This window comes from Anopheles ziemanni, chromosome 3, assembly GCF_943734765.1.
Source record: "Anopheles ziemanni chromosome 3, idAnoZiCoDA_A2_x.2, whole genome shotgun sequence".
Lineage (NCBI taxonomy): Eukaryota > Metazoa > Arthropoda > Insecta > Diptera > Culicidae > Anopheles > Anopheles ziemanni.
The window spans coordinates 55737175-55762436 of record NC_080706.1 but is presented as its reverse complement, the minus strand read 5'-3'; the positions used below and the strand labels follow the sequence as shown (position 1 = coordinate 55762436).

Genomic DNA, 25262 nt, shown 5'->3' with positions numbered 1-25262 from the left:
AACTGGAAAAGACGGAAAGATCTTTTGTGCGACAAAACTGTGGGTTTTGAAAAGGCTATTCATTTGAGGGGTCAATTGTACAAATTGGTTGAACGAATCAAAAGTTATTATCAAATTTGCTATTTCTGCTTAAAATAACATTTAAGGTACGTGTTTGCACACATACACATATTTTGATTCTCAAGCGACGCTTTGCCATCAAGCTGACGCTTGACATTCTGTTTTCTTTTGCGATAGGTGCGTCGGATGCCAAATCCCCGGTTTTTAACAATTCTACATTTTACCAGAGTGCAGAGCTAAACTTTACAAATAAAAAGTGAATCCAAAGGTGCTACAACATTTCCTAGGTATTAAGTGATTTGCGAGCTAACCAAAAAGTTCTATACTGGGAAAATATTTGTTCTTCTTTTCAGTACTTTAACAAGTACAATTCATCTATAACAATAGAATGAGCAAACGACGCAGGATGAGCTCTTTACAGGATGAGGAGCTGAGTGAAGAGGATGTTTCGCCAGAACAGAGCCCCTTACCTGCCACGACAAGAAAAAGAAAAAGACTTGATCCGGTAAGAAAACAACGCATCCATCCCCGTTCCATGACTCGTAAGAGTATGTCCTTATTTCTTTTTAATAGATGGAGCAATGCCAGCAATTATACGAATCGATACGGAATTTTAAAAAAGAAGACGGCACCACGCTATGCGATACATTCATTCGAGCTCCAAAACGACGACAAGAACCTTCGTACTACGAAGTCGTAGCTAACCCCATAGATCTGCTCAGAGTGCAGCAAAAATTGAAAACCGACTCATATGATGATGTAGAAGATCTTGCTGCTGATATTGAACTCATCGTAAACAATGCCAAAGCATTTTACAAACCGGATTCCACCGAATATCAGGATGCGTGCCAGTTGCTGGCCATGTTCAACACAAACAAGAAACGTATCGTAGAGAATCAACAAGATGAAACATATGTGGAAATAAAACCACGAAAGATAACTCGTCCACGAAAGTCCATCACCGTCGAAGAGGATGAGACTGATGAAGGATCGGATTTGGATCCTTACGAGGAGCTTTTCGCCGCCGTCATGACTGCTACAGACCCGTTGGATAATCATGAGCTATACCCTATGTTCCAGCTACTACCGTCAAAAAAATTATACCCAGGGTATTACGATATAATTGATCATCCGATTGATCTGAAATTCATTGCTACGAAAATTCAAACCAGTGCCTATTCAAGCCTCAATGAAATGGAAAAGGATTTATTGCAAATGATTAAAAATGCCTGTACTTTCAACGAACCGGGATCGCAAATCTATAAAGATGCGAAAATGTTGAAAAAAACGTTCATTGCACGGAAGGCTGACATTGAATCGGGAAGGTATCGTAAACCTACTATGAAACGTCCACGTACCGCTTCCAGTGCGGCAGTAGCGGCTCTGAAGGAAGAAATAGAAAGTTCGGACGACGATTTGGACGATTCGATGGAAACCGATGGTGACGGACCGCTTTGGCAACTATTTGATCAATTATATAACACGGCTAATACTAACGGTACGTACATGATAAAGGTCATTATTTAATATATCCTGTTCTGTTTTGCATCGGGTTTCATTCGCAATTTTCTTATATTTTTTTTTATTTATTTTTCATATTTTTGCCATTTTGTGTTACATTCTTACTTTTTATCGCATATGTGTTCCTTCACGTTGTATGTTGAATGAATTCAAATAGATCCCAATGCTGTAGGTGCACCACTGGGCGAATCATTTTGGAAGCTACCAAACAGACGCTTCCATCCGGAATACTATACGTTGATTAAAAAGCCAATATCGATGGCACAAGTTCGTAACAAACTGAAGAAGGGTATGTACGCGCACATAACGGACTTGACTGCAGATTTGTATTTGATGCTTGATAATGCCAAGAAAGCAAATCCATCGAACAGCAAAATTCATAAGGTAAATTGATTAACAGAACATCTTTCAGTAAATGAAGTATGATTTACATGAGTCAATCTTTTTCCAGGACGCAATGAAAATGCAGAAAATTCTCAACCAAAAGCTAGTCGACTCTGGTGCCGATTTGGAAGAGAGTGACGAAGAAGACGAAGGAAATGACAGCGATTCATCTACGCCCACCGCTTCTCGTAAACGGGGTCGTGTAGCCCGCGATGGTGGGCTAACCAGCGCATCGCTTGCCAAATCGAATCGTGCAATCGCAATGTCTTCTTTGAAGAAGAAGCTACTTTCTTTACATGAATATCTCGTCGACTACACACACGACGATCGTCAGCCGATGGGTTTGTTCATGGAAAAGCCATCGAAGAAGTTGTATCCCGATTATTATCAAGTGATTCAACATCCAATCGATATGACGACAATAGAAAACAACATCAAGGCGGATCGTTATGGTACGATTGATGATATTGTAGGCGATTATCGCCTCATGTTTTCCAATTGTCGAAAGTACAACGAAGAAGGATCTATGATATATGAAGATGCGAATATACTCGAAAAGGCATTGAATGAAAAGCTGAAGGAGTTTTCGGGAATCAACAAAAAACTCAATCTGACGGCAAAAATGTAGGTATTCTTAAAACGATCTCATATCCCGGTTAAAAAGCGTATCGATATTTAAAACCACTTTACATTTCAGCGTGAAACCGATACGAAAGAGTACTTCAACTCCGTTGGAAGCAAAACTAAAGCAAATGTACGATACAATTCGTGAATACAGGGAACCGAAACAAAATCGCCAACTGTCGTTCATTTTCATGAAGTTGCCATCTAAAAACGTAAGTTATTCTTTGTACTCACCACCGTGCCGTTTTGTATATTGTGATTTCAATCCCATTGCAGGAATATCCGGATTACTATGATATTATTAAAACCCCGATTGATATTGAAAAAATCGAGAAAAAACTCAGACAACAGGTTTATGAAAGTGTAGAAGATATGGCGACGGATTTCATGCTCATGTTCGAAAACGCCTGCAAGTACAACGAACCGGATTCTCAAATATACAAAGATTCTCTGTGTTTGCAACAACTGCTGATCCAAACGAAGCAATCCTTGCGCAACGAGGAAACAGTTCCAAATGTGCAGCAGGCCGTGCAAGAACTATTACTGTCCTTATTTACTACATTTTATAATTACCAGGATGAAGAGGGAAGATGTTATTCCGATTCGTTGGCGGAACTATCGGAATATGACGAATGTGATGGCAGCAGGTAATTTCCACAAGTGCAAATGTTCATAAAGCATTTTTTATTCAATGAGTTCTCCGTTTTAGGGTTAGAGCGATCTCCTTGGATCTGATTAAACGTCGACTAGACAAAGGGCTGTATAAACGATTGGACACTTTTCAGGAAGATATTTTCAGTTGTCTTGAACGAGCTCGTCGGCTCAGTAGGACCGATTCGCAAGTATTTGAAGACTCTATTGAACTTCAGTCATTTTTCATTAAAAAGCGCGATGACCTGTGCCAGAACGGCCAAGTGCTAGAATCACCTGCACTCAGTTACAATGCGATGCATCTTAGCGCGGCGGTAGAGTCTTTGCGTCAGACCAAACTTTTACAGGAAGAAGAAGCAGATACTGATAGCGATGCGGTGGTAAGTTTTCGATTTGTTTATTTCTCGTCGAAATACAATTTTAAGCACTACTATATGTTCACGACAGCAACCCTCCCAAGGTGAGAGTATGACGATTGACCAAAAGGTGTTTTCTCCGGGAGATTTTGTATACATCGACTTACCGGAAAACAAAAGTATGTACATTTATATTTCATTGCATAATAATGCTTAGTTAAAAAATACTAACGTATGATTCCCTTCCATAGTTCCTGGAGTTATGTTCATCGAACGGCTTTGGGCGACTGCTGATAACATTAAAATGATGAACGGTATCATGCTTTTGAGGCCTTACGAAACGTTTCACGTTCAAAGCCGAAAATTTATGGAACAAGAACTCTTCAAAAGTGACCAACGAGTTGAGGTTCCTTTATCCAAGGCACTGAACAAATGTTTTGTAATGCACGTGCGTGACTACGTTAAGATGAAACCGGAAGGTTTTGCGAACAAGGATGTATTCGTGTGCGAATCACGATACAGTTCCAAGGCGAGATCCTTTAAAAAATTGAAGACGTGGAATCTAACCCGAGCCAATGATCCGGTGAAACTGATACTAAGAGAAACACCTCTTGAGGTAAAGCGTGTTATGTCCGTGTTCAAGGAGCGTGTTGAGAAGCACAAGGAGGAACTATCTGAGCTTCAACTGCAAGAAGCCATCCCGGAAAAAGAAAAACCAAATGTTGTCATTTACATGAATGGAGCTGAAGATGGCAACATTTACTACGAGCAATACAATACAGTTTGTGGAGGTCTGGTTAAAACCGGTGATTACGTGTACGTTGCAACGGAGTCGGGAAAGCAATCTATTTCTCAAATAACATCGATTTGGGAAACCCGAGAGTAAGAACTCTTTTTTGCCTCTTTAGCATGTGTGTTGTAGAATAATGTTAATGAGTTGTTAATGTTGCAGTGGAAAATCATTGTTCCGCGGGCCATGGCTTCTTACACCACCGGAAGTTCCCGGGGCGACGCATCGTTTGTTTTACCGCCAAGAAGTTTTGCTATCTACAGTTCAAGAAACGACTTCCACAGTGGCGATTGTTGGTCGTTGCGCAGTTCTCGATCTGAATGAATACATCAGTAGTAAGTAAATTAAAATACAAATACCCGTGATCAATTATAAATTTTCAATTGATTCCATTGTTTATCAGGACGTCCAACGGAAATCGCTGAGGCGGATGTCTACATGTGTGATTCCATTTTTGATGAGTATAAAAAACTGATCAGGAAAATTGTGGCTCCTTCTGGGCTACGCAAATTCACCCATAGTCAGATGGTAACTACTGATGAAGTTTATCATTTTAGACGCCCAATCAATCCACCAAAGGTATGCGAAGAGTTGCTTTTTTTACAATTCCGTCAATATGATTATTGTTACATTTTTTTAGGTTACCTGTGGTGAGATTATGACCGTTCCTGATAACAACAAACAAATCACCTCATGTGATCTTATGGTATGTATGTTTTGTGTTTGTTTTTCATGTAGTCAAATGTAGATACTAATGACTTGAAAACGCATCTTTTAGTATACTATAGAGGTAACTAACATAACTTTATTTGAGTGATGTTTTATGTTTGTATATATGAAACATTATGGACGGGCAATGTAGAGATGAATATCCGCATACATAAACTACCCTGCTGAAATAGGAGAGATCTATTTGTCTGATACTTGACTTTAAAAAGATTAAAATTGTATCATATTCAACTGACAAACAAATTGGCACATTAGAAAAATTCTATTCACTAAGATTCAGATTGGAAATTTATTTTAAGTTTCTTTAAACTAATTTCTTACTTCGTCATTCAATTGATGCAACCAAATTCACCCAAGCTAACAACTATTTTTCATCAGATAACGGCGTAATATTTAGTTTATTCGATATGAAAAACGATTCTAACAAAGTTACAACAGTAAACAAAATAATATTATATAATTTGAAACTAAAACAAGTAAAACCGTCGTTGCGAAAACTATCATTATACACTTGTGGTGTTGTGTCCACCTGAATCTTACAGGACATGAAGGACGAGTTTGGCATTATCGATGACTCAGTCGATGGTCCTCCCTCGATTGGTTCGGACACTGCTCCAACGGCGTCGCCACTTCCCTCGCACACGGTCAATATCAGCACCCCATCGATGACCACCAAAAAGGCCTCCAAACCAGGCAAAAAGCTTGTGACCGGTTACATACTATACTCTAGTGAACACCGGAGAACTACCTGTGCCAGTAATCCGGATGCAACCTTTGGCGAGGTGTCGCGTATCGTCGGAAATGAGTGGCGCAATTTAAGCGAACAGGAGAAAGCTGTTTGGGAGCAACGAGCTATCAAGATAAACGAAGAAAGTGCAGCCAAGTACGCAGCAGAAATGGGTGAAACAAGCTGCCCCAGTCCAACCACCATTAAGACTGATGGTACAGTCGTACAGGACATCATGGCCAATCATGTACGGTGTTTTTTCGTTGTTTTATGTACTTTTTCTTCTACTACCCATTTCCATAAGCGTTTCATATTGTGATAGACTTTCATTTCAACACTACTTTTGATACAATTTACAAACAGTATATTTGTGTGTATCATAAGGCAGTAAGAGCTCTCACTTTTTATTTTATAATCACGTAACATGTAATGCGATTGACTGAAATAACCATTTTTGTCTCGTTTTCTCCACCCTATGCGTTTTGCTTCATTTTGTAGGTGTACGAGTGTTGCTGGGATAAATGCGATTATCAGTTTGAAGATCCGGCGGAATGTTTTGATCATTGCATTGCAGAAGGTTCGGGATGCGTCTACAAAACATTTATGACTCCAACCGAACAAGAGTTTATTTGCATCTGGAGAGGTTGTGTACGTCTTCGACGTAATATGCCACCGTTTCCTAGCATCACCCGGCTTGTGAAACATGTTAAAGAGGTGCATCTTACCAAAAGCACCAGCAAGCTTGTACAGCCTCAAGACCGTAGCAAAAACTATGTCCTTTCCAAGCGTCAATCAGTGATGGGTCAAGTGGCTACAAATAACACTTCCAGCATGAACATCAGTAGCAATAATGCGTACACAAATAACTCGGCCATGATCACGCTGCAGCCGATGGGTAACATTCAAAACTTAAGTGTGAATTCAAGCGGCATGAATACAATGCCAGTTCAGTCGCATAACGCACTAGTCGGAGGAACTGGCCAGGTGCAAACGATGCAACAACAGCAACAGATGACAGCAGCTTCCGGAACTGGTGTAGCTTCGCAACCAAGCAATTCGATTCCTTCGTCTTACTTTAGCTGTAAGTGTTTAGTCTATATCATTTGTATCACTTGCACTTCGTTGCGTAATGAGCACTTTGTAAACTTTTTAGATGTTTCCACCCCGCCCGCCGAACCCTTGTTCGTCACGGTACCGCCTCGACCACAGCGAGTATTACATTCGGAAGCCTATATAAAGTACATAGAAGGACTTCAGCAAAAATCGACCTACGTTACGCCTTGGCAAAAGACGCTTACGGCGACAAAGGAGACTGTTCCTATCACAGACGCCAACCGACTTCCTACCCATTGGCTAGGGAAGCGCGCTCGAGATCGTCCGGAAGCTGTTGTCGATGCCTTATGGCAGTTGAGAAATTTCATGATGAAGGAAGTAATCCAATTCGATAAATTTTAAGATTTCATATGCTGGCCTGCGTAGCCTGAAATATTTTTTGCTTTTTATTTTAATTTTTGATCATTAAAAAAATCATAGATACTATAACTAAACACTGTTAATCAGTTTCATCTGTATGTACAATAAGAAACTAAAGCTTCGATGGTGTGGCCTGGTTCCAATTCAGTGTTTCGCTGATTTCTACAACCTCTTTAGCACATCCCCAACACAGTGTAACACCACAGCCTCCATGTCCATAGTTGTGAATTATAGGGATCGTACCGGTTCCGTTCACTGCAACGAAAATAAGGAAAAGGAGATTCAAGATCAAACCATGTTTTACGTTACCAATCGGACATCTTTTGATGCTGCTATTTTCAAACGTTCCCACGAATGGAATAATCTTTATCAGCGTCCTTTTACTTATCAGTAAAAATAGTGGAAAAGTTTCTGTCCGTCTTCAGTGTTAGTTTCTCAGAACACATATGTAATGTGTTTGTAAATACATGAATCTTTATCGCGCGCAGTTATTGAATGTTTGTTATCAGTTATGTTTCTATGAGCGAAAGATTTAATATTAAAAAAAAAATTGCAATCCTCACCCATTTGATAGTGTTCCAGCTCCAGTCGTACGCTTTCTCGTCCGGGCCGCAAGCCGACCCACTCTCCAGTAATTTTAGCATTTTTAAGACTGGGAAGCTTCCGCTCACATCCATCGAAGATAAACCGACTGTCTTCTTGGCTGACGTTCCGATTGAAGTCGTTCATCTGGTGAGTACCGCCTAGTATAACTGTCTCACTACTGTAAAAACAAATAATTAAGAACAACTAAAAATCATCCCGTAAGGAGCCATAAATTGTTTAAAAAAGCTTGTGCAACTATCAAAATTATTAATTTAGAAGTAGAACAGTGTTCAACAATCATGTATGAATTGTAAATAACACAAACAGAATATGATCCTGGAACAATCGTCCAGTATCTAATGCATGTTATGGATTGTTTGCAATCGATGAAATGCATATGCATAGTGCATAGCCATAGCTCCATTATAGTAGGCTATGGCTAGTTTCAAACATACTTAGGAATGATGTAATTGCCATCGTCACTGTCGTCCAGAATGACTTCATATATCCATGGTGCGCTCACACGAGCCACCTGTCCGCGAATAGGTAGCATCGCGTCATCTTTCGCCAATTCCAGTGACCCTAAGCCACTGCAGTTTACAATAAGATCCACTTTTCGGCCGATAAGATCGGCGTCAAAACCCGTAACCTTCGCTTTGATGAATTTCCCACCGACGGTAAGAAAGCGACTAAACAAGTACGGCAATAAACCCGATGGTTCGCAGGTGAACGTTGCAAAATGATAACCACCGGTGTACCGGCGACCATGCTCGTTACTGAGACGCTTTAGCTCTGGTTCGGCTATTTTCTGGCAACCGAAAACGATGCTCTTCCACGAGGGTTCAGCGTAACCGTCCGGATCCGTCGTTAACCGCATGCATGGCTGTAGGCAGACACCGATTTTACCAGCTAAACCGTGCCTCCATAGCTCGTGGAAAAAGATGTGTGTTTCGCTTGACCATTTGCTGTAAATTGAAACGAGGAATAGTGATTACAATTTGTACTAATAAACACGTTCACTTCTACATTGAGCATTACGGATTTTAAAAATTGTACGAGTTCACCAAACGTGTCTCGGTGAAAGATTTATAAATGCTTACACTATTTTGTGATCCGGTGTTTTACCACAGTAGTAAGGACCCCAGAGTCCAGCGGATCCATCCCCGGTGGTATTGGGGCTTACTTCATCGGATATCAGAGTTACATTCGCGAGATTGTAGTATCGTTCCGCCAACTGCACAGCTACAGAAAGACCATTTACACCAGCTCCAATCACTACAATTTGCTTCATTTTGGACAAGCTCTTGAAATGAGTATTTTCCAACAACAAACCTAGCAGTGGTCAATCCGATCGTGCTCACTACACTAATCGACCAGCAAAGCGTGAGGCGTATTTTAAATTCGATCCTCTTCGACCTTATCACCAGTAGTGCTGTGGATCGACTCTGTATGCCATTGGCAACTTCTTGAATGTTTACCTCTCTCTGATAAGGTTCAGCATGGTATTAACAACATTTTGATTAGCTAAAGATCAGCAGGAACACAAATATACCTAGAGCAATTGTTCAACCAACGGACATACACACATGTAGCGAACAACTTACCGACAAACTCTATCTTTCTTTAAGATCATGTATTGCTTGCAACATACTAGATGGGTTTATTAGTAATCTTTACGTAAATAGTACAAGTGCATTCACTTTGTCCGAGTGTCATAACTTCGACTCGACGGTGGAACCCAGTTCCCGTTCTACGAGATGAACAACTTCTCCTGCGCATCCCCAAGCCAGGGTGATGCCTGCACCACCGTGTCCATAGTTGTGCACAAGAAGGGATGCTTGTTTGCCATGTTTTCCTAAAAAAAAATATTAATTTTAATTTCAATTCGCTCACTTTCCACCGTCGTCCATCTCACCATCAAAAAGGTAAACGTTTTCCATTTCTACACGCACTCCAGTTGATCGCACTGGACGTAGTCCAACCGCGTCCTTCAGTAGGCGAGCTTCACGCAACGAAGGTACTATAGCTGTACAGTTCGTCCTGATCATATATCGATCCACTGGACAGGGGCGTGTGCGAGTACTTTTTTGTTTCGTGCCACCAAGCGTTACCGTATCCGTGTTCGGAATAATGTAGCATTCATCGTTTGCAAAGGAATGAAACACTCCTTCCGCTTTCACCTTTTGCACTTGTCCACGAATGGGCCCGAGGTCGGTATCGCCGACAACACTCTGGGCACCCAAGCCCAAACAGTTAATTATGATTGCGTTGGAATTTATGTTTAATCTAGTTAAACAACGCAAGCTTTCCAACCGTTCTGTCCTGAACTGGGCGTTGCGTGCGGACAAAATTTTACGATAGTGGCTCATTATCCTTGTGGGCTCGCATGTAAACGTTACGTATGATATAGCCGTACGATACATGTTTTGGCCAAGCTTGTGTCCGAGAAGTTCCGCATGTTCTGGCTGCAAATGGTGGGTTTGGAAACCAAATACAATATTATGCCACCACGGTGTAGTTTCTTCTTCGGCTGTGAATAGCTCCACCACCGGCACAAGACATAAGCCGCACTTTTCTGCATGCCCACTACGCCAAAGTTGATGCATGTACGTATGTGTATCCTTTGCCCACTTTCTGAAACAAATATAGTTTATATTTTAAGTAACGCGATAAGAGCTACCTTTCCATGAGGCGGTGCACATACCTACAGGTTGTTTCAGGCGTGTTACCTAATGCATAAGGACCCCACAGTCCGGCAGCAACATCGCTTGTTGTGTGTGGGCTAAAATGTTCACCGATAATATGCAAAGAAGCATCCGGATACTTCTCCGACAGCCGCACTGCACACGATAAGCCAATAATGCCTCCTCCTAAGATTACAAACTGGGGTTGTTTCATGTTAGCACTAAGCTGTTGCTTCATGCGGAAGAACAACTCGCTTGTGCATGTCACAATGAAAGCACGATGCGTGAATACAGGGTGTGTTTAAGTCAGCTGACTATTTTCGCAGGCGATAGCTTATCGCATATTGTTTTACAATCGAATACGAGGTTCTTTGATTGGTTATTCAACGAGATAAGGAGCAGCTGTTACACTGGAAGCTCAACCTATGTTTTAAAAGCTGATGCTGCAGTGGCATATGATTTTTCATATAATTATTATTTTTTTAGCATGGGTGGCGCAAGGAAACACCGATTTATAATGTACTGCCATTCGGTACATAGGATATCGTGCAAACAAAAGAAAATAGAAAAACTTAATAGTAAAGATAGTTCCAGGCGAATAGTGACAAATTTATTCTTTACTAGCTGATTAACCCGATTTCATCCGGGTAGAAAGACAATTTCAAACGAAAGACTGTTTTCATTCAGTATCTTGAGTTTTACATTATTAAGATTGTTGGACGTTTCACACTGAAAGTTGGCTTTCTTATAATTATGTTTGGTGTAAATTGATTAGATCGATTTTGTGTGATTGAGAAAATTTGTAGGAGAAGATAAAAGAAGTCTGAGGTGAGATTGGCACTCAAATTGTGACCATTCGATTTAGTGACCCCAAATACTACGAAAATGATACCCATATTGCATTTTAACCATTGTTGAGCTATAGGGGTAAGATGGTAGCCCCTTTCATCCTTTCCTGTACATGGATGAAATTTTATTACATGATGGCTACATATTTAAGTAGTATGTGTATCAATTTTTTAAAAAACCCATTCCAAAATTGTTGAATTATTATTTTTCATCATTTCAGGGGATAGATGTTCGGAAGGGGGAAAGGGAAGGAAGTCATTCGACAGGATAAAAAAAAAGCTACACTCCAGCCAAGTTTGGTACACATAGACTCAGTAGATTTTGCGTTGCATACATGTAATAAGAATTAAAGCTTTTTGTTTTCAGCATTGCTATTGTTTTTCTGAAGAGGAGGAGGGTAAAGGGAGTCTGGGCTGAGATTGAACATTAAGAGCGAGGCCATTCGATTTAGAGACCACAAATACCACGAAATTGATACCCATATTGTATTTTCACCATTTTTGAGGTATGGGATATTATGAGAGCTCCTCTTTCCCCTTCCCCTAGAAAGATAAAATTTTAAACCATGGTATGTCCCTATGTGAGAGGTATGTGTACCAATTTTTATGAAAATCCAATCAATAATGGATGAGTTATAATTGTTTTTCATTAATTTTAGAGGGTAGGTGTTGGGGAGGGGTAAGGAGGATTGGAGATATAAACAAAAGAAGTTCAGTTCATTCAACCCTGGAAAATTAGTTACCTTCCTGCCAAGTTTGGTGTAAATCGGCCCGGTAGATTTTGCGTGATGCGATCACATACATATATATATATATATACAGACAACGGTGACTTTTATATTTATTCTTTATTAGCACAGTTAAATTAACATTTCCTAAAAATGTGGATATTGCATTCTAGCTTGCTAACTTAATATTAGGTTCAATAGTTCTATATTTTGCCTAAAGATGATAGCAAAATCGACTCAAATACATATTACATTTAATTAGAGACATTTTAGCGCGTTTCAATCCGTGTCGAAGCAGTGTCGGTTATTTTATTTATGTTTTTTCTGATTATTGTGGTAGGTCTGTACGTAGAATTTTAAAAATAGTACCAGTACGAAGATGGCCTGCAGTAATCCGTAGCAGAGCCAAAACGTTGGAAATTCACAATTGCCGCTCACCAGCGGCTGCCCAAAGTGAATCGCCAAGTAAACGAATTGCACAAGCTGCAATCGGGTTAGATAGTTCTTCCACCATATGTTCGTCGATCCCAGCGACGCTAGGAAGTAGTAAAAGTACATTACCGTGTGGACTAATGTGTTCCACAAGCCCAACATCAGCGCGTGCCCACCTGGTACAAAAACGAGCCCGCAATACGCAGTTACAACCATTACTGAATGGTGATAAACGTGTAAAAAGGATACGTGTGATTGTTTCTTTCGCAATACAAAGAATGCTGTGTCGATCAAGTCGAAAATTTTAAGAAGAAAGTAAGCGTAACTTATGTAGACTTCGTCCAATCCAGCGGTTGATGTCGAGAAATCGATCGACTGACAGCGGAACGAAAAACGATCGTATACTATGAACACATTGTAGCACTGTAAATAGATAAGTTAGCATCGTAAAAAGAGGCTGCGTAGCTTTAAGATCAATGGATTAGTATCGCTACTACTTACAATTTTTATAAAAACCGCACCATTAGCTAGCATTTGAATCATGTTGTATGCTTGGATTATGTTTAATAGATCATAAGCCTTTTTTTTGTTCATGCGTCGTGGGCCGTATATTAGTACGAAGTATAGATATACTGCAATGATTCCCAATACGGTAAGGGGTGAGTCGGCTAACGGAAGATGCATACTGCGCACATCTAGGAATAATATTATTTTAATAATGTACAAATCAATACCGAGTGCAACTGCCTTACCTCTATTTTTGTTGAACCAATTTTGGGAGTTTTCGAATAACGCAGGTACTGCTGACAACATTTTGAAGTATATTGTAAAATCCAATAAACTGTAAAGTTTGCCGATGCAATATATCAAGCTACCGATTCACGATACTACGAACGTTAGGAATGTGGTGCTGGAAGTACGGAGGGTCAATTTTATTTTCAATTATTCCTTTCGATTAATATCAGCAATCACTGCATTTGCGATACCAGTCACTGTAGTTATGGTAAAATCACTGACCACTGCCAACACAGAGCGGGGCATTTTTAAACCAATTCCTCCCTTGTACTCGCATGCATGTTGAAAGCAGGTCGCTTTCGATAAGTCTACTACCAATTGCAGCAAATTAAAACGGTTTGCCCAAGCATTTGCAAACGAAAGTGAATGCACCGTAGGTCGAACCATAGCTTATAATCGATTTCGTACCTGCAGCGGCTACAATGTAATTAAAATTTTTTGACTACTGCATAGAGTTCTATTCTTCCAAAGCGACAGGAAAATTATTGCTGATATTTTTCATATGAATTGATTTACTACTTACTACTTTTTTTTTAATACTTTCTTCAACTCTCCATCGTTGTCCAAATATAATCACGCTAATACGACCGTTTACGTAATATTTGAAACTTGAAACGACGTCAATATTTTTCCTTTATTTTAGTGTCATTGCCATGGATAAGTGTATGGCCAAACCTCTAGTAACCCGTAAATGAGCGTGACCATTATCGAGGTCAAAGGAGAAGAAGACCGATGGATGATGAATGACATGGATGAAAATCCATATTGTTGTGTATACAATCACTAGTTTTAACTATCCTGGTTATCTCAGGAAATACATGGCCAAGGACAAAAATGTACACGGCATGGTGTAAATTTCTGTTCCATCCAATGAGCACTTAACATTTGTTTTAATGAAAACCACAAAAAGGCTCAAAAACGAGTACATAAAAGTATCCGTACATGATGTATGTTTTCTGCAAATAAGTTGCATTCAATGCTTGATGTGGCCTTTATTTGCTATAATTATAGCCAACAAACACCAACGCATCATATTACCAGATTTTATTTCAAATTATGTTGGACTTTTGTTATGTTCTCCATAACATTTCTATAGAGTTCTACTAAGATCATGTTAATGTCCCGTTGATGGCAAATCTACGCATCTCTTAACACACGTTTCATAAGGTTCAATTCCTGAGACTTTGGGACATTTGTACGGCCTCACACACTGTTGGATAATACGATCATAGTGCTAGAAATCATATACTTACTCAGAGTAAATATTGTTGAAGATCCAAAGATTTCTCCAGTTATGGTTCATCCAGTTTAATCAGTGACAATTGGCAAGCTGCCCAATTTAACCATGTCCCGCAACATCATGGCACAACCACTCCATTTTACAGTTAAAACAATGTTGCTTATGTTAATGGTTCTCTTTTTCTACTCTGTTTGCCTCAGTAATGCACAGTATAAGACGTGCATTTGTGCGATATAAATCTAATTTCCGAAGAACCTTCTTAACAGTTTCATTTCCAATAATATAACTTATGATCTAGAAACTCCATTTACCAAACCTAAGAAGTCCAAGTGTGGAGCTCTTAATGACTTTTCGAGCGATCACCCTTTTATTACGATTAAACAAAAACGTCCTTTCGCAGGGCTTTGCCTGGTTGCCCTTACAATATATGCGAAAAAATAGTTCTCTGACCGGTGCACTTGTTTACACTTTTCAATAAACATTTCATGATAAATAATTATATTTAGTTGCGTATTCGGTTAAGAAAGTCGGGTGTACGAATACTTTTTTTTGTCATCGGTTTTAAGCCTTTTTGTGGGTTTCTATAAAACATAGTGAACTAATCGTAACATATTTGAAACATTAAGTAATGATTGAATAGTACATCAGTTTTACAATATGCTGTTTAATTTTGTTCCAGTTATCCACTGGTTTTGTCATATATCCACTGAGATAACCAGGCTTGAAGTTAAAATTGGTAACTGTATGGATACTTTCTTGCCTGTACATAATAAAGTTACAACACAAATAACGAATCTCATAAATTAGAGAGAATTTTATTTATATACCTTTTATAACGAGAGTTGATATCATATAACAAGTCATTTTTTAAATAAATCTATATAATTGTAAATAAACATATAATAATAATTAACCCAATAACATGCATTATTGCACATACTTACTTATGTGGCTCTTAGAACATGATAAATTCTAATATTGTAGGTTGTTTACAGAGAAGAGAGTTTACCGAGTCGCATACAGAGAAAACGCTTTTAGGTGTAACATTTTATCCTTCGATCTATTAAACTATTTTATTTTTATTTTGTTTCAAATATGTTTTTATGTAAAAGTCTGCAAATAGAGTGAACATAAACATATTTTGTGTAAAACCAATAAACAATAGTACTTTAGGAAAATCGCAATATCCCCATATGATTGGAATGCCAAAATGCAGCATAAGCAGAGTGAACTGTATCTGTGAAATAGAACCAAAGAAATTACGTTGGAGCCGTCATCTGAATTGAATGCTGCTCTTTGTACATACCAGTTGCAATTGCGTGATATGTTTTTTCCACCACAATGAATTCTTTAGCTCCGGTTTGAAACTCGTGAGGAAGTAATAGAAATACATGACCACATGTACAAAGCTATTAATTAGTCCCAGAAGAGTTGCGTGGCTACCTGTGAGACAGTGAATATAAAAAATATAAGAATAAAATTTAACGTCTTAGTATAGTGTTTGTAATTGCGGTACGAGTGTTCAATTGATTGATTGATTGGCTTCTAAGGGAATCCGAATCCGAATATTTCAAAACATTAGTTTCCACTGAAAAGACTTACCCGCCAAAAATTTTGTAAACACATACGTTGCTACAACCATTCCCGCATGATGATATGTGTGCAAAAATGTAATTTGATTGTATTTTTTTCGAAAAACAAAAAACACCTTTGAAAAAAGGAAGAAAATTAATGTTTCCGTTAGATATCAGATTAGTTCTAGTACATTCTTACCGTATCCAGTAGATCAATAATTTTCGACAAAAAATATAAATAAGTAACAAATATTAGTTTTCGTCTCGAGACACTGTCCTTTTGATTGATGGATTCACACTTCCAACTGTAATCTTCAGCGAAATAAGAATTCAATCCACCTACAATGCCAATGTACAGATTGAGCACAATCTGTATCAAATTATAAATATTCATAACAGTTTTAAGTTGAAAGGGTTTTTGGTTTTCCATTAGACGATGTCCCCAATCGTTGACAAATTTTAGATACAGTACAGTAATCGCCACTATTGGCCATGGTGAACCAAGCAACGGGTAATGTTCCACGCGGGGATCTGCGAAGATAAAGAAGATACAATCACTGATCGAACCCTGTACAATCCTCACTGAAGCACTTAGTTTGCCTACCATTATATTCAGTGAAAAAATAGTTGAATGTTTGATAGATGTTTCGCAACACTAGGGCCATCGCAACTTAAAACTCAATCACGAAATTTTTAATTAAGTTTAATTCTTCCACCAACTTATCGAAACAAAAGACCGCGTGAAGGCAGAATTTAAATTAAATTTCGATCATTAATATTCGCACATTTTCTGTATATTTTTACAACACTGGTTAAACTTTTATTTGTGGATTTATTTATTGGCACTGTTATGGCAACCATATAGTGATGGCTCTTCAAACTAAATCAGCTTTCTCAGGAAAGTTCTATCCTCCTCACGGTTCGATATTGAATGTCCGAGTGTTTAGTTTCCAAGCTGGTTGAAAGTTTACACATAAGCAGAGGGTAGCTAGTTTCACAAATACAATCAAGACATTCGAATTGCTAAACCTCACTTAAAGAACAAACTACCAGCCGGACGAAGCTCCCATGTAGTGTCTATATATAAGCATAAATTAACTGGTGGTGCTGAATGGCCACATGATGTTAATAGGGCGATTACACAAACTTTTCATTGTTTGCTTAAACTTATTGGACAACCAACGATGTTAATGCTTAACTTGTGCTATTATATTTTACTAGAACTACTTCATAGCTTCTTGTTGCAATGGATTTGAATTTAGATGTAGGACACCTGGGTTATGTAGCGTAGAAGCAAATCAATTCCATTGGTCATTGGTCACCGAATGTGGTGAAAGAGTTGTTTCATGAGAGAGTTCTTCTGGCCCCCGTTTCGTAGTTCACGCCATGCTCTGCTCTTGGTATTCGTATGCATAAAGAAACAATTTAACCGGGTTGAAGTACCGTGTAAATTAAATAGCATGATAAGCATAAGGTTCTGTAATGAGATGCTTAATTAACAATTTAGGTAATATATTTTTATCTTTACAAAAACAGTTTCCAACGGATATTTAACGTGATTGAAATAACATGCCGTTTTGACTTTTCCGTATTTTACAAATTTTGTAGAAATACTGTCTTTATGTGTTTAAGCCGTTACTTTTGTAACGTTTAATTCTTGAACAAATTTATTTTGGACCTTGTCCGAAAAACTCAGGGGTGCATTAGCAGATTATACAGAAATGTTGCAATCTACTTCAGTGACTACAGATCTTTCTGCTCATCGCTTTAAATCAAACGTCGAAAATACGAGCTTTCCGCTTGAACTTGCAGGTTGCAGTTTTTTATTATTTGAAACAGTTACAGTTTTTTTTTTAATATTGCCCCCGTATTTTGTACGCATAACAACTGATATGAAGATTGGTTGAGTCGTTGTCCACGCGCTGCTCTTTTTTCCTCAATTGTACCGTTTTTTTAACGGATGTTTTTTTATGTAGACACAATCCCGTATTTGTAGAGCCAACGCCAATAGATGATAAGTCTGTGAGAACAATGGTAGGTACAACTGCTGCTGCATGTGTTTTTTGGCTGGGCTCCAACTTTAATTGGTACAATTGGTCGAGTAGTGTTTGTATCTTCTTACGATTTTCATCACTTAATGTGCTGATGTTCATCGTATGGAAGTTCACCCGACAGTGTGTCTTTAAACAATTCTCCATTAAAATGCGCCAATTACGAGCAGCACTTTCCCTGCAAGTGAAATTACCATGCACTGATCGCAGTTCCAAATACCTTTGACGAACTATTTCGGCTAGATGGTAGCATTGCTGAAGATATTCAAGGTGGCGCTCAATGCTTTCCTTTTGATAGCTACTCAGTATCTTCTGTACACGCTGTCGTCGCGAATGGACACTAACTACAGGTTTCAGTTGAAATACTCTCGAATGATTGTTACTAAGTTGAGCTACGGCTGCACTATGATTTATCGGTTTGTAGCTGTTAGAAACACATCTTCCTCGTAATGGAATATTCGCTTGTGCAGACACGCTGCCACGTGTACCGTAGACTCGTTCTAGACGTGCCCCTTGCACAAGTTCCGAATTACGCTCCGAGCCTTTGTCGGTATACGGATGCCTGTTTTTTGTGTGCAAAGCAGAAATCGATTCAAAGCTTCTTAATAATCTCCTTGTAGTGCATGGTATCCTTTTTAAGTCCGGTGTGTTATTGGCGTCCCTAAGCAAATGGAAATGATCTAGAAGGTGCTCAATTGAAAGGTTTCTTACAATCTGCGAGTGGGTAGTCTGGTGGCCTGTTTGTTGCATTCCGTAGTCCAAACTACATTTCCGTTTGCTGTAAATAAGAAAGGAAAAATTTATATTTAACTTTTGTAGTATCTTACGTGTACCTTTTATAACATTTTATAAATGGTAAAAACACCCTTCACTGGAAAAACCATGCTTACCAAGGAAGTGTTATCGGAGAAATCCTTAATGGTATTCGATCGGGGGTTAACGGCATCTTGGAGCCTCGTTCGTTTGTTATAAGCCTTCGAAGGTCTTTCTCATCAGGGTAGCAAACAAAACACTTCCAATTACGCCGACATAAGCAGATCGCTTTGTCATCACGTTTGAGCAAAACTGGTTTAAACATTCGTCTTATCACCGTATATGGATTATTCGATTTCATATAACTTATAGTATTAGCATCCTTACAGATTTTTTTACGTGCAACACAATTCATAGCATTACCCGAGACATGAAGCGATAATGAATTGCATTCCATTACACCTGTGTTCATTTTCTAGTGTTGTGCTTGAACAGTCCTACGCCGACGAAAAGATACTTCTAACTGAAGGCGAATGGTTTGTGGAAACTGCTTGAGCCACATTCACCTCCCTATTCACCTCCCTATGTACTATAAATTATTATACCCATCAAACCAATCACTAACCACAGCTCTCATTTATATTCAATCGTATTTGCATATCCTAGATTTTGATTTTAATACGTAACAGCTGTTACGTCATGAATTCAGCCATAGAAACTAGACCACGTCGCGTCCTTTTGTCCTCGGCAACTCTGTCCTTAGGCATTTTTCAATAAAATGTGATGAAAAATTCTACCTCAACTCCTACCGTTAACGAAGAATTATTACTTTGTGGCAAATAAACCGTATCCGGAAAATACGACCCAAAAAGACAGGGGCACATAGCAATAATTTTCTAAACGCTTTCTTCAAACTTTACTAGCCTTTGTTCAGAAAACCTACCCCGTCATACCTTCCTTTGTAGATAAACTAATGGTTTGTTCTGATACATGACCAGCTCAATTTTTGAAATGAACAAGGTCGCGGCTGTAGCTTTATTGTGTTGACTTTGAATCGATCTCTCCAATGCTGCTGCACCCTATTTTAAGAAAAAGTAAATGCTTTTTTTTGTTAAACATACTATCTAACTAGTCTAAGACTAGTGTTTAAGGTTTGTGCGAAGTAAAAACAACAATTTATTCAGCTTAACAACACTTCTAAGATAAATAGTTTTGCTCAACCTTTACTTACCGTTTTAACGACTTTCCAATGTAGAGACAGTTATCTCAAAAACAGCTAGAAAGATTTTTAACAACGAAAGGGGTTTTCTTCGATTTTGAATTGTATTCAAAAGTGTTGGTTTCAATTTTTTTTTAATGTACCAACTACGACTAGATACCGATTTTCAGTACGTTATGCTTTCGTCATTTTTCAAGATTTTTCGGAACTGTAAACGGTTTCCGTTTAAAACATTTATTGACTCGATTGCCTTTTTTATGCTTTTTGTAATATTGCTAACTAATTCATTGTTGCTTCACAGCAGCTGCAACAAATAAATGATTTCTTCCGCTACATAATTAGATTATTTTTTTAATGAATTGACCTTGTAGCCGCTGTAGTGTTAATATCGGTCTTTTTAACTCGGTTGTTCGTTCATATTTTCTCGGGAATACAAATACTTTCAAACACTCCTCACGCTAAGATTCTAAAGACTTTATCCGTTGAGATCACAATTTTATACATAATTATTTGATGACATGTCGCAAAGTTTATTTACGCTTTTGAACATTTTCATCAACCCTGTGTTGTACCCTTGTGGAAATTTTCAACTTCACCAAAGACAATTGAGGGTATTACAATTGGGTGCGCGGAAACGATACACTTCTCGACACTGCCCTATACAAAAGGTAAACAACACCTTTGAAAAAAGCGAAAAAATGGCTAGCCGCGTCGTTTCGTTTCCGCTCATCGTCTCGACACGTAGGTGGCGTCGTTTTGGATCGTCGAGACGGCCAGCCATTTTTTCGCTTTTTTCAAAGTGCTGTTTACCTTTTGTATGGGGCAGTGTCGAGAAGTGTATCGTTTCCGCGCACCCAATTATAATACCCTCAAATAACAATACAATACAAACAGGACTTTGAAATTTTATATTTCAGTTTCTCAGATACGCCAGAGCGTTACTCGGGGTCCACACTGCAGCGCGACGTCCCGTTTCAAAAGTAGCCCAGTTTCGGCAGAACAATCGCGCAAGCCAAGCGCGACAGAGGTAGGAGAGTATGTGGAAATATGTATCACATTGGGGCGCAAACTCGGCTAAAATTGTTTATTGAATTTTGAGGTAGTAATGCATAATATTTGTTTAGCTACGTATTTTATGCACCCTGAGTGAGTTTAGCGCTTCCACATTTGAAATTCACTGAAAAAACAAACCTAAACAAACTTTTATGTTCTTTCACTTTTATGTTTATCAGTACACGTAAATTACATAATTATCCATAGACTATATTTACTAGAACGATCACGTACACTTTAAAAACGCAGGTCCTTGGCCTAAAACTTAACGGTACATAAAACAGACGCCACGCGCAGCTCGTCCGTGCCCGATCCTCTCCCGATCCCCAGCCGAAGTCTACTGATCGACGGACGCTGCGCGTTGACCCCGATGGATAGCAGGAACCCACATCAGCTGATAACGGCGAGTTATCAGTGAGTGGCCCAAAGCTTATCCATCGGGTCAGGTCCTATCACAACACAAACATTCCACATCATCTCCTACTTGTTGAAGAGCAGTTTGTTAACGTTTCAGCAGCCGAGAAAACTTTGGTAAAAATATCAATTAAAACGGAGTTTGATAACTGAATTACATTTGTGAAGCCTAAAAATAAGCAGTACAACGAAAAATCCGATGTTTCGTGGAGAATATTGCTCGTTTTGTTCGCGTTTGTGATTCGGTTTGTTTACGTTTTGTACAGCTGTCGGTTTGTTTACGTTTCGAATTGATATTTGACAAGAGCTAGCGCGAAGTCGCGTTTTTCGCTGTTTCTACACTAGCGCGACGTCGCGTTAGCTCTTGTCAAATGTCAATTCGAAACGAAAACAAGCCGACAGCTGGAAAAAACATAAACAAACCGAAACACAAACGCTAAAAAAACGAGCAATATTCTCCACGAAACATCGGATTTTTCGTTGTACTACTTATTTCTAGCCTTCACAAATGTAATTCAGTTATCAAACTCCGTTTTAATTGATATTTTTACCAAAGTTTTTTCAGGAGCCAAAACGTAAACAAACTGCTCTTCAACAAGTAGGAGATGTGGAAATATATACTTCCTACGGCGGGCCAAAATATCGTCGTTGTTTGTTTAAGTTTGTTTTCTCAGTGAATTTCAAATGTGGAAGCGCCAAACTCTCTCAGGGTGCATAAAATACATAGCTAAACAAATATCATGCATTACTATCTCAAAATTCAATAAACAATTTTAGGCTACTGGGCTACTTTTGAAACGGGACGTCGCGCTGCAGTGTGGACCCCGAGTTACACGCTTTCCAGACTGCACCGTCGCGTAACGCGACGTCGCCTGACAGGCGCTGAACTCCATGCAAAAAAAATCTAGCGCGATTCGCGCGACATCGCGCAAGGTTTTTTTTATATGGAGTTCAGCTTCTGTCAGGCGACGTCGCGCTGTAGTGTGGACCCTGAGTTACATGGTACGCTGCAACCTCTTTCCCATTGACTTTGATTTGTCATAGTTCACCTCTAGTTCCAGTAATCTTGATTGCGATCCTTCTTTTGCATCTGAAGCTAGCTTGAAAACACTGATTTCAAACTACCATAAACCTGTGTTTACCATACACTTTACACGTGCAATCATAGAATTACGATATAGTATAAACAAAACCGAAAAATGGAGATCAAGGTTACTGAAGCAAAGCAGTTCTTGCTTCTACAGGTTGGATCGTCACAGTCTCTTTACCTTGATGGTACTGAATTCAAAAATGAACCAATTTTGAGCTTAGAATCCCCGCTAAATGTAGATGCAGCGGTAAAAGTATTCCTTAAAATTGCAATTAAATAGATTTACCGATACAGTAATCGTATGATTCTTAGCAGTTGATCAATACATGTTTTTCATCCTGGATCAATTATTTTTTGTTATTGAGTTGAATTCAAACGTTCGCTACGAATGTTGTTTTGTTTTTGTATTATAAATTCCAAGATGGCGCTATGTTTACCTGTTAAATCTGTCTATATGACTCAACCTTGTAGCAGGTTGAAAATTTAAGGAGTTTAATCACTTGCGTCGCGTTTCGCGGTAGGTGTTGCATTTATCCGTTATATAAGCAGTGATGAAAGTGTAAAATAAAAGAGGAATCTCTCCGCCTTCCTAGGCGTGTAAAAGTTAATGGTGATGGTCTAGCAAAGGGCGAGAAAGAGTGAATGTGCTCTCGGATGATTTTGCACTGCCTTTGCACTGGTCGCCATATTTGTTCCAGAAACGATAATCAAAGTTCATAGATAAAGCAGATGAGCCAATCTGTTTTGCATCAATTGTGCTGATGTTTGTTGATTATCAATAGTTAATTATTGGTACATTAGTGGCCGTACAATGCTGGTTTCCTCAATAATCGCACTCAATTAATATCGACGTGTCGCACGCCTAATTTGCATAGGATTTGATGTGGTGCAGTAAGTGGAAGAGATGATATGATGGTGCTGGCGAAAGAGTGAAAAGAAAGAAAGTGTTAGATGGAAAAAAATATGGTCACAGTCAGAATCGTAGCAAACGAAGTCGTAATCGGGTGTTGTGCGCGTTCGTATACGGCGCATTGAGTTGTGTGTACGTCAAAAATAACACAGAAAAGAAGTTCTTTTCCGATTTACTAGCAATGGTAGTGCTGTGAATAAAAGCGATAATAAGCAGGAATGGTCGCAAAAGTTTGATAACAAAATAAGTGCATGGAGGAAATCACTCGTTTTTAAAGCAACTAATATTTTGTCGGATCGTTCCGACGCGGGGGAGTGTAGTGTCCGTGAAGTGTAGCTTGCGCGGCCAAACGGGGGCATAGCAGACCAAAATACCAAATGGAATGAGCAGCATCAAATTACGACACCGATCTTTTTGTCGGTCACACGGGAAGTGCAGGTAAATTTGGTGCATATTTTCCAAGGCAATCAACATACCAAACGAACAGCATCGTTTTCGGGGGTACCATTGTGGGAAAGTAGGTTTTGAGGGTGTTCAAGAACGCTGATCGGAAGAGAATTGGGGGGAATACGATGACACGAAAGGAAAGCACGAATCCATCTACCCCAATGAGTCATCACAGAACCATTCGTCCGTCGTTTGCCAATAATCAATGCGCATGCATTATTAGTTTTAAAGGGTTCAGATTTGCTGCCAAGAACGGGTGTGTAAAATAAAACTAAATAAAAGATAAATTAAAATAATACAAGTAATGAAAACATAAATCCATGATGTTTTTAAGAAAAACACGAATACCATTGCACTGCTCTAAATAATCTCACGCACACAGCGTTCGTCATTGTGTGTATACAATCTTTTGCTGTGGAATTTTGACAGGTGATAATTTTGATCAAAGACGTTCGCGGAACCAGAGGACCCGTTTAGCGATAATCTTGTGCTTGTTTTATCAGCTTCTATACGCTCGTTTGTTGGCGCTAAGTGATTACAAAGATGCATCGAATATATCAGTGTCGATTCTATTAATGGATTCCGTGATTGAATTGGCTTTAAGTTCTGTTCAAGTTTGCAAAATGGTGTAGCTGCGCAAGGCACCAATGAAGTGTAGCGATTGTGTGTCACCCTCCGGGTACGAATTTTACAATGGTAATCGACCTTCGGCAAACCATATTTTTACACATCGCCCAAAAGAAACACAGACGGACATTGTAATAATCACAAGAAATGCGTTGATATGCATTGCAAAGTTTTTCCTTGCTGCATCATTTCACAACAGGGATAGGTTGAAATTTTCAGATCTCGACGCAATGTCCACGATTGGACAGCGCACCAACACCAATTATGGCATCGTCGGAGGCAAGCGACAGTAGTTAAGGCCGTCATTTCCGTAGTTCGTAACTGGACCGCCGTTTCCAAACGTTCCCCGCCGTTCCAGCATTCGCTGGCATTGGCAAACGTACGTGGGAAGAAGAGAAATACACGTAGTTCAATCGCTGAAACTGCAATTTAAACCATCGAATTTATAATCCGTCTACCATCCAGGGAGAGTGTTGATTCTTGATGCGTGGCCCGAT

At 39.1% G+C, this 25262-nt stretch overlaps 5 protein-coding genes across 5 annotated transcripts; 1 reads left to right on the top strand and 4 right to left on the bottom strand.

Annotated features, from left to right (window-relative positions):
• Window positions 1-436: 436 nt before the first annotated feature.
• Window positions 437-7624, top strand: LOC131288558 (protein polybromo-1). Its single transcript, XM_058317702.1, has 14 exons — window positions 437-565; window positions 634-1558; window positions 1739-1965; window positions 2033-2589; window positions 2663-2801; window positions 2866-3236; window positions 3299-3620; window positions 3688-3775; window positions 3848-4478; window positions 4549-4721; window positions 4790-4965; window positions 5658-6080; window positions 6341-6923; window positions 6996-7624. Exons 1-14 carry the CDS (start codon window positions 449-451, stop codon window positions 7295-7297), a joined length of 5034 nt encoding a protein of 1677 aa, XP_058173685.1. The 5' UTR covers window positions 437-448; the 3' UTR covers window positions 7298-7624.
• LOC131288559 (D-amino-acid oxidase-like) lies at window positions 7428-9194 on the bottom strand. Its single transcript, XM_058317703.1, has 4 exons — window positions 9001-9194; window positions 8356-8865; window positions 7879-8078; window positions 7428-7570 (listed from the first exon to the last, which is right to left on the bottom strand). The coding sequence occupies exons 1-4, from the start codon at window positions 9189-9191 to the stop codon at window positions 7428-7430; spliced, it is 1044 nt and encodes a 347-aa protein (XP_058173686.1). The 5' UTR covers window positions 9192-9194.
• Window positions 9195-9612: 418 nt separating this feature from the next.
• Window positions 9613-10822, bottom strand: LOC131285058 (D-aspartate oxidase-like). Its single transcript, XM_058313918.1, has 3 exons — window positions 10605-10822; window positions 9801-10534; window positions 9613-9737 (listed from the first exon to the last, which is right to left on the bottom strand). The coding sequence occupies exons 1-3, from the start codon at window positions 10820-10822 to the stop codon at window positions 9613-9615; spliced, it is 1077 nt and encodes a 358-aa protein (XP_058169901.1).
• Window positions 10823-12469: 1647 nt separating this feature from the next.
• On the bottom strand, window positions 12470-13405 carry LOC131285057 (elongation of very long chain fatty acids protein AAEL008004-like). The gene is made up of 3 exons (XM_058313917.1): window positions 13345-13405; window positions 13094-13287; window positions 12470-13015 (listed from the first exon to the last, which is right to left on the bottom strand). The coding sequence occupies exons 1-3, from the start codon at window positions 13403-13405 to the stop codon at window positions 12470-12472; spliced, it is 801 nt and encodes a 266-aa protein (XP_058169900.1).
• Window positions 13406-15690: 2285 nt separating this feature from the next.
• LOC131285056 (elongation of very long chain fatty acids protein AAEL008004-like) lies at window positions 15691-16866 on the bottom strand. The gene is made up of 5 exons (XM_058313916.1): window positions 16806-16866; window positions 16401-16732; window positions 16230-16335; window positions 15934-16070; window positions 15691-15864 (listed from the first exon to the last, which is right to left on the bottom strand). The coding sequence occupies exons 1-5, from the start codon at window positions 16864-16866 to the stop codon at window positions 15691-15693; spliced, it is 810 nt and encodes a 269-aa protein (XP_058169899.1).
• Between the last annotated feature and the right edge of the window lie 8396 nt (window positions 16867-25262).

What these genes read in the sequence shown, in the direction of transcription:
- LOC131288558 (XM_058317702.1), top strand. Translation starts at nt 449, where the DNA reads ATGAGCAAACGACGCAGGATGAGCTCTTTACAGGATGAGGAGCTGAGT. An exon ending in TGAAGTTGCCATCTAAAAAC is followed by an intron (nt 2,802 to 2,865) that starts GTAAGTTATTCT and finishes ATCCCATTGCAG; the next exon opens with GAATATCCGGATTACTATGA. An exon ending in TCGATTTGGGAAACCCGAGA is followed by an intron (nt 4,479 to 4,548) that starts GTAAGAACTCTT and finishes TTAATGTTGCAG; the next exon opens with TGGAAAATCATTGTTCCGCG.
- LOC131288559 (XM_058317703.1), bottom strand. Translation starts at nt 9,191, where the DNA reads ATGAAGCAAATTGTAGTGATTGGAGCTGGTGTAAATGGTCTTTCTGTA. An exon ending in GGCAATTACATCATTCCTAA is followed by an intron (nt 8,079 to 8,355) that starts GTATGTTTGAAA and finishes TTGTTTTTACAG; the next exon opens with TAGTGAGACAGTTATACTAG. An exon ending in GCTGGAACACTATCAAATGG is followed by an intron (nt 7,571 to 7,878) that starts GTGAGGATTGCA and finishes TTTTCGTTGCAG; the next exon opens with TGAACGGAACCGGTACGATC.
- LOC131285058 (XM_058313918.1), bottom strand. Translation starts at nt 10,822, where the DNA reads ATGAAGCAACAGCTTAGTGCTAACATGAAACAACCCCAGTTTGTAATC. An exon ending in ACGCCTGAAACAACCTGTAG is followed by an intron (nt 10,535 to 10,604) that starts GTATGTGCACCG and finishes TATTTGTTTCAG; the next exon opens with AAAGTGGGCAAAGGATACAC. An exon ending in TGATGGTGAGATGGACGACG is followed by an intron (nt 9,738 to 9,800) that starts GTGGAAAGTGAG and finishes ATGGCAAACAAG; the next exon opens with CATCCCTTCTTGTGCACAAC.
- LOC131285057 (XM_058313917.1), bottom strand. Translation starts at nt 13,405, where the DNA reads ATGTTGTCAGCAGTACCTGCGTTATTCGAAAACTCCCAAAATTGGTTC. An exon ending in TTGGTTCAACAAAAATAGAG is followed by an intron (nt 13,288 to 13,344) that starts GTAAGGCAGTTG and finishes TATTATTCCTAG; the next exon opens with ATGTGCGCAGTATGCATCTT. An exon ending in GTGCGGTTTTTATAAAAATT is followed by an intron (nt 13,016 to 13,093) that starts GTAAGTAGTAGC and finishes ATCTATTTACAG; the next exon opens with TGCTACAATGTGTTCATAGT.
- LOC131285056 (XM_058313916.1), bottom strand. Translation starts at nt 16,866, where the DNA reads ATGGCCCTAGTGTTGCGAAACATCTATCAAACATTCAACTATTTTTTC. An exon ending in TTTTTTCACTGAATATAATG is followed by an intron (nt 16,733 to 16,805) that starts GTAGGCAAACTA and finishes TTATCTTCGCAG; the next exon opens with ATCCCCGCGTGGAACATTAC. An exon ending in ATATCACGCAATTGCAACTG is followed by an intron (nt 15,865 to 15,933) that starts GTATGTACAAAG and finishes TCTATTTCACAG; the next exon opens with ATACAGTTCACTCTGCTTAT.